General features: G+C 37.2%; 1 protein-coding gene across 1 annotated transcript in view; it reads left to right on the forward strand.

The window, feature by feature from the left end:
• The window catches only part of DNAH3 (dynein axonemal heavy chain 3), a 62,920-nt gene extending 54,905 nt beyond the window's left edge, over nt 1–8,015 (forward strand). The window contains exons 54-60 of the mRNA XM_031043984.2: nt 1,353–1,469; nt 2,526–2,680; nt 3,456–3,623; nt 5,025–5,167; nt 5,713–5,917; nt 7,300–7,437; nt 7,619–8,015. Of these exons, the coding sequence (XP_030899844.2) occupies nt 1,353–1,469; nt 2,526–2,680; nt 3,456–3,623; nt 5,025–5,167; nt 5,713–5,917; nt 7,300–7,437; nt 7,619–7,972 (1,280 nt within the window). The 3' untranslated portion in view covers nt 7,973–8,015. The remainder of the gene's footprint in view (nt 1–1,352; nt 1,470–2,525; nt 2,681–3,455; nt 3,624–5,024; nt 5,168–5,712; nt 5,918–7,299; nt 7,438–7,618) is intronic.
• The last annotated feature ends 201 nt before the right edge of the window (nt 8,016–8,216 follow it).

Genomic DNA, 8,216 nt, shown 5'->3' on the forward strand with positions numbered 1-8,216 from the left:
TTTCAAAAAGGTTAGTACTTTTGAAGTGCATTATTGGAGCCCCTCTGTAAAAAGGCGGTACTGTTAGCAACATTTGCAGAGTGCAGTCTGTATCGAACAGGACATAATAATGTTTAAAAGCTGTTATTTTTAGGGATCCTTATTCAGGCAAAACTACTCTTAAAGTTACTAAAAGTATTACCCTGAGGGAGAACTAGAAAGTACCACTTTTCCAAGTAAATATATTACACAGTAGTTAGGTTAAATTGTAGCTTGCTATGTTATTTATTACTGTAGTTCTTACTAACCATCAAATCCAGTGCTGTTTGAAAGTTTTGCAGTTAAATATGTCTTCCTCGATTCTGCTTTGTGCATATGTTTACTTGGCATGAAACAAATGTATATAGGTACAGTGTATTGTTTGTTAAACAACAGTGAGAAGATATGCATAAGAATCAGTGCCTCAGCTTTTCCTGAAATCTTGAGATATTTTGAAAGCTATTTCTACATAAATGTAGAAATGTATGGAATTGTAAAGTCAGTTTTTATAACTATAGAAAGCTTACACTCTCCACTGCTGTACATAATGAAGTTCTCAGCCTTCCATTCTGACTGATTCTGTCTTAGCAGGTTACAGCTCTGAAGTGTTATATTTTGACTGGAAGCCACTGTCCTTAATAGGCAGCTATTTAAATAAACACTAGTCTGCCATATGAAGATATTTATTGCTTTAAAGTAAAAATATAATTTTCGTAAGTGACAGGTGATTTTCTAAAGAAACATCTACATTTTAATGTGACCAGCTGTTTGAGAGAAGAAGGATAGTTGCAGCAATAGTCCTATTTTTCAGTTTGCACTGAGGTTATTGGTTTTTCTGAAGGATTCTCTTATGTGAATAGTGCTCATGTGTGTGGTTGGGTTTTTGTTTTTGTTTTTTTGGTTTTGTGCTGTTCCTCTGAATTTCACATACAAACAACATTAATAGATGGGTAAACTGAAAATTAAATCAGTCAATGAACTAAAACTCCTCATTGTCTCCAGATAGCAACAGATTAGATGAAAGCACTGAGCAGGTCTGTGTTCTACTTAAGGTAAAATCTATTTTTTTCAGAAGTATGTGATGCCAGAATGCCTGTGGTTATGTTTTAATTATACAGAACGATGGTAATAGTGCCTTAGGATACAATATTGTTGTGGAATCATATTGTCCCTTGTGCGATAAATAGCACAGTAAATGCCAAAGCTACTTCTAGGTACTGTCTAGCAGCTGTTATCTTCAGCTCTGTAGTAACAGTATAGTTAACATACCATCATTTCATGAGCATGGTTGTCAGTACAGTGCACCATTGCCCCATCTTTTCTGAATTAAACAGGTTGGAATATTCCATATGAGTTCAATGAATCTGACCTCAGAATTAGTATGAGACAGATCCAGATGTTTCTGAACGAATATGAAGAAGTCCCATTTGAAGCTCTGACGTATCTTACAGGTACAGGCATTACACTCTCTAATACATGTTGACTTTGCTAGACACTTTCAGCTGGTGGAGTAATAAACTGATGAGTTCTTGACAAACTGAGTGAATTCCATTCAGGTTTACTTTCTTAGCCTTGCACATACAGAAAAGTTGGAACCCAAATGCTCAGAGGCCCCTGCTTGGCTCATATATGGGAACAATGACTAATGTTCCAGCAAACCTGCTGGTCATTGTTTCATATAGGTAAAATAAAACCATCAATGGCCTCTGTTCCACCTTAACTGGTCAATATGATCCTGACACAGTGAGCACTGGCAGGTCACCAGAGGATGTGATAGTACTCATCAGTTTAAAGCTGGAGGTATTCACCTCTGTAAATAACTTGTGGCTATTCAGTTCTATTTTTCTAGAAAGATAGCTGCTTCTTGGCACCTCCTTTGTCAACATTATAAAGATTATTCCTGATTTTTTGCTAATATTATGATTAGCTTTATGAAAAAGAATTTCAGGAGTCAGAATTAAAGCAATACCTGTGAGCTTTTCAGTTGCTTTCTGTACTTTATATCAAGTGTAAACCTCCCCTCATTACTTACCCATTCATTGCTTAAATCTCTCCAAGCTCTTCTGTACAGGGGTATTATATGTTTGTGATCCTTTTTTTTTCTACCTTATAAATACATAATCAGGTTAAGTTTGCATGAAAGGAACAAGACAAGGATCAGCTATATAGCGCTGTTCAAATTTTGACAGCTCTAAATATTCTTAGGAGAATTTCAACCAAAGTGTTGTCATTTGAAACATGACCTTAGTTACTGTGGCATGTGTAGCAGTTTCTCAGACCAGCTCATAGTGTTCCTTAACCCTTTCATCATCAAGACACACAAAATTGGCCCAATGGTGTTAAAGAGACTAATTTCCATTTAATCAATTGAAGCATAGGACCTAAAATCTTTGAAGATTCAGAGCTTTGGAACTTCAGCTTACTGGAGCTGTCCATTATTGTGAAACAATTTTTATTTGTTCATTAACTTTGAATTTTTCATCCTGGTTTTCTTTGTCCTTTCCCAGGAGAATGTAACTATGGAGGTAGAGTAACAGATGATAAAGACAGGCGTCTTCTCCTGTCGCTTCTTTCCATAGTCTACAGCAAGGATATAGAGCAGGACAAGTATATGCTTACAGCTGGAGATGACTACTACATACCACCACATGGTCCATATGAGGTGAGAAGATAACAGTTATAAATTCTTTTTGGGTTATTGGGGAAAAAAAATCTTATCTACACTGTACTTGATATGCCAAACGCAACAAATAGAAAATAAAAAACATAAGATGACAAAGCAATGCCAGAATATATCTTATGTATTAAATATAAATCTGATACTTATTATCTAAAACACACCAATGGGGATGTAGTGATCATCCAAAATCCTGATGTTTGTTGATACAAAAAGCCACTGCTGTGCAGGTTTCCAGTACAGTTCTAGAAAGCCCATAGGAATCAGGCTTCAGGAATTTACAGAGTACTTCTGCACCCTCTTGCAACCACTTTTGCCTTGGAAGTAGTGATCAGGATGAGGAGATGGAATTGCATGAATGGTGGAATTGCTGACTCAATTTTCTTCCCTTTTTCCCCTTCTAACAACAGCACATATAGAGATAACATACATGTAGCCTGCAGTTGTGAGAGTGATGCATACAGCATCCTACTCTCTTCTGTGACTCCTACCAGCGCTTCTGGTATTTATAATGTATATTCCTTTCTTTTGCTTTCTCTTGCTGCTTACGTGAGGGTGGTAAGAAAAACTCCTCTGTGCATTTTTGAAGGATTCAAATCTTTCATATTTTTCTCTGTGGACTAAGTCAATTCCTGGTTGTGTTTACCTGAGAACTAATGTGTTTGATTGCAAATGGGAAGATTCTGTCCAAATTGGGTTTACTGATCATTTATGAATATAGCACTGCATGATTTCTGGTGTCTGAATGTCTCTTTTATAGTCTTACATTGAATACATACGAAATTTACCAATTATAACACACCCTGAAGTGTTTGGACTTCATGAAAATGCTGACATCACCAAGGATAACCAGGAGACTAACCAGCTTTTCCATGGAGTGCTCCTGACTTTGCCAAGAGAGGCAGGGGGAAGTGGAAAGTCCTCTCAGGTAACTGGGGAAAAAAGGTCAATTTATAAGCTCAAAAGATGCCTTTTCCTGTCTTACTCTAAGTCTTAGGGTAATCCAGCATCTCTCATCACATGGCTGTGGCACTCACTGGGAGTAGATGCCCCTGTAGATAGATTTGACATAGAAGAACCTCTAAAGATTGAAGATTCCCTAATGACTTTGAATTCCATAGGTTAATAACATACAACCCCACCTATCTTAGTAGAACACGCAGTTTGAATAAAAACATTCCTTTCATATTTCACTTATTAAAATAACAGTGAATTACTTTACTTCAGTTATGGATTGTAGTTAGACTACAGTTAACAATCGGAGCTCGTAAAGCACCTCCAATCACATTGGTCTGTAGGCAATTTTGAAAGTATGACATTTAATTCCAGTCTACAACTTCCAGTCATGGAGGTTCGTCTGCTGGCCTGACTTCATCCAGCAGTGGTTGTATGACCATCCCTGTCATTCTCACTAGGGGACAGACTCCAGAGTGACAGGAAGTTATATCAACTCATTCAGCCATCAGGCAGTCAATGTATACCCATTAGAGGCAATAGTTGTCTTCCTGGTGAAGTCTGTGCTATAATAGTACTTCAAGTCTGTTATTATTCACTGAATGTTTGGTTTTTGAGATGTAATTTTTTGCTTCCCTTGCCTGCTTCAGTTTCTGTAGTCCCAAACATGTAACTGTGTTTGTGATTTGTGTGGCACAAAGGGATAGTGTGGCAGAATGAAATCACTTGGACACAGACCTCACTGTCACCTACCCCTCCATGGGACGCGGTTGTGAAGATGTTGGGAATTTCTTCATCCTGTCCTTGCAGCTCAGGTTACTCAGGCCAAATCCATGCCCATTTGAGATAAATGATCCTTCAAGCCCCTCAGATTTGGCATAATATATTTTATACACAAGTGGAGTGTTGAAAAGTGGAACTGACAATAGACAATCCCTCATTTGCAGGGTTGTCTAGTGATCTTATTCTCTGATGCTATAAGTAAAGCTTCTTTTGTGGCTGGGGTCTTCCTGTCATTTCTCCCATGCTTCATGCTTCGTCTTCTCCTTCATTGTAGCAGTAGTAGGATCGGGTTTGTCTGTTCTGCTGCCTATCTCCATAGAAGCTGACAAAAACATTTTTGCAAATTAAATAGAAATTACTAATAAATTTAAAATTATTGAGAAGGGAAAAGGAGCAAGAAGGCACCTGCAGAGACAGACAGGATGTTGCACAGATTAAGAGCATGTCAGCATTATTTCTTTAGAAAAATGGACTAAAATATGTATGTTATTGTACAGAATAAATATAAAATCTATAGTGTTTTGTGAAATTTGTTGAATAAAGATGGGTGAGAAAAAGGAAATTCCTTATCACTGCAAACTTGTGCTTTCAGGAAACTGTTGAAGAGTTGGCACAGGACATCCTATCCAAATTACCAAGTGACTTTGATATGGAAGTGGTCATGAAGATGTACCCAGTACTTTATGAAGAGTCGATGAATACAGTTCTTAGGCAAGAACTAATTCGATTTAACAGGTATGGTGCAGTGTTTTGTGTAGCTCTACTAATGCTGAAATGTGCTTGTGTTTACCAGTTACAAGCATTTTACAATACATTGTTCTTAACAAAGATTCTTCTTTGGATGAACCTTTAAAAAAGACTTGAAAGCTGCAGCTGACTACCTTAATATAGAGATAGTACTTATATGCTTGGAGTATGAACATAAATCACATTTGTGTTTGTCATGTAGAGGTAGGACAGTGTACTTTATTCTTTTTAAGTCATACCCAGGCCCCAGTATTCACAGCACACTGTGTTAATCAGAGTTACAATCTTTAAAGCTCTTGTCACTTGATTTCTCTTGTCTAGAATGAGAATTTTCACTGTCTTTCATTTTTCTATATGTGGGTTTTTGTTTGCTTTCCTAAGTAGGAGTTTTGATAACTACAGGTGAGATAAGGTTTTTCTGACAGGACATTTACCAGTTTTGATCAGCCCTTCATTCAGATTTGACTCAGAGGCCTTTAGCCAGATCATAAGAAATAAATAATGAGATGACAATTTCTTTGTTCTATCTGAAGGCTTACTGAAGTTATTCGGAGCAGTCTCATTAATTTACTCAAAGCTATTAAAGGTCAAGTGTTGATGTCATCTGAACTTGAAGATGTTTTCAACAGCATGCTAATGGGAAAAGTACCATCAATGTGGGCTGCCAAATCCTACCCATCACTGAAGCCACTGGGAAGTTATGTGTCCGATCTCCTCTGTCGCTTGGTCTTCTTCCAGGTATGCAAAACTGAGACTGGCAGGTCTAAGGAGTTGGTATTTGAAAGCTGAAATGTGTATCAGTACTGTCCTCACTCAACAGTAGCCTCATAGCTCCAGACTGTTAACTGTACAGATTTATAACCTTATGATTTATTTATACACTGCATTGACAGCACTGGAATTAGCTGGGCAATTGCTCAGCAGGGTGAATTGGGATTATAATCCTTTGGTGCTAATCCGGAGCAGCATATGGTAGTTTCCATGTTTCTGTTTCTAGAAGATGCATTTTAATTTGCATTGAGTCTTAATGACTTCCCTGCTCAAAGGGTGCTGGACCAGGTGTGAGGGTACTTCAGAAACGGTGCATAACAGGCACTATTAAATTTTATATATCTAAATATATATATATTTCTATATATTATAAATATACTTATAATATTATTTATACCTATATTATATTTCTATATTATTCATATATATTACATACATGAATATATGTAAATATATTTTATATATGTAAATCTCTTTCAAGTTTAATAGAAAGTGACACCACTTCCACACTTTTTTAAAGAAGCTATTTTATTCTTTACTCACTCTTCCATCACCCTTTCCCTTGCATTCTTAGAGCAATCTTTAAATTGCTAAAAATTTTAGATGTACCTTAAATAGCTAGGGTACTGAGATGCAGTGGAACTCCACTGTCCTGGTTTTGGTTAAACCATGACACTCCTGTAAATCAGGGGAGGAGAAAGCTAGAAAGAAGTGTCTTAAAGATTTGTGTAAGCAGCAGAGTTTCCTGTTTGCTGAATTAGAGTACCATATGGGCTTCTTTTGACTCCAAATGGCTTAGAGTAGTGTGGGGACATTGTGCCCTTACCTTTTCTTTCCTAATGCCTTTGTGATATCCAACAAAGATCCTGGCCCAATATCTCCTTGTCTGTCATCTGTAGTGCCCTCACAGTGATCAGTAAAGATGCTATGTAAGAAAATGTGGCCTTTTTTCATATTAGGAGATCGGTGTTTACAAGACTGTAGAAGAGAGTACAAGTGTCCAAATTAAATAATGTTTCCTTTTTATTTTTCCTGGCTAGAATCTAGACTTACCAAAATATGCTTACTCTACTTTCTGAAATTTCTTTCTCAGTAGCACCGAGTTGTGGTTGTTTAAAATTGAGTGATTATTTTTCTTTTCATCATAAATAAGTGACTTCTGTGATTTGCCATCTCTGAAATATACAGAACTAATGGTAATATGCAGAGGGTTCATCAAGGTTTAGATCTCACTGTGCTGTTTCAGTATATCTGAAACAGCATCCTGAAAGACATCCTTCTTCTGGTGAATCAGCACAGTGAAGCTACAAATGTATGTTTTCTTGTTTGCTTTTTCTCCACATATTCAGGATTGGGTCATCAATGGGCCGCCCACAGTGTTTTGGCTCTCAGGATTCTACTTCACTCAGTCTTTTTTGACCGGCGTCTTACAAAACTATGCCAGAAAATACACAATCCCAATTGACCATATTGGATTTGAATTTGAGGTAAGAAAATGCAGCAGAATTTTGTTTTTCTTGAACAGCTTGAAACATGTTCTGAGGCAGTAAGGAATAGAGTTTGCAAATGAAAAGCAGTTTTATTTAAAGGATCAGTTTCAGGCTATCACTTATAGGTTTTAATATACTCCAGATGAAAATAAAGCAAACAATGGTTTAATCATTCTAGGTGATGCAACAGGAGCACACAATGGAGAAAATGCCAGAAGATGGGGCTTATGTGAGAGGCCTTTTTTTGGAAGGTGCACGATGGGATAGAGAATCCTTGGTAATTGGAGAATCGCTTCCAAAAATCCTTTATGATTCTTTGCCCGTAATTTGGCTGAAACCTGGAGATAGTTCCAGATTTTGTCATATGAACATCTATTCATGCCCTGTATACAAAACAAGTGAGAGAAAAGGTGTCTTATCCACTACTGGCCACTCAACCAACTATGTTCTCTCAATTGAACTCCCATCAGACAAGCCCCAGAAACACTGGATAAATCGAGGTGTGGCAGCACTATGCCAGTTAGACGACTGAGGATACGCATGTCAAACACTCATATTTTGTTATTAAAAGATACTTTATTCCTCAATGTCTGCATTTATTTATTTTTATGTATCAGGATTTCCTGCTGACTTCAAAGCAGCTCCCAAGTTCCTTTGGTTTTTAGCCATCATCAGCCACTGAACCAAGAGTCAGTGAAAATAGAACACTGCAAACAGAAACTTATTTCAAAGGCCTGGGCTTTATCTTGCAATAGATCAGAATGAACAGAACTCCC

The sequence above is a fragment of the Melopsittacus undulatus genome, chromosome 8 (assembly GCF_012275295.1).
Source record: "Melopsittacus undulatus isolate bMelUnd1 chromosome 8, bMelUnd1.mat.Z, whole genome shotgun sequence".
Taxonomy (NCBI): domain Eukaryota; kingdom Metazoa; phylum Chordata; class Aves; order Psittaciformes; family Psittaculidae; genus Melopsittacus; species Melopsittacus undulatus.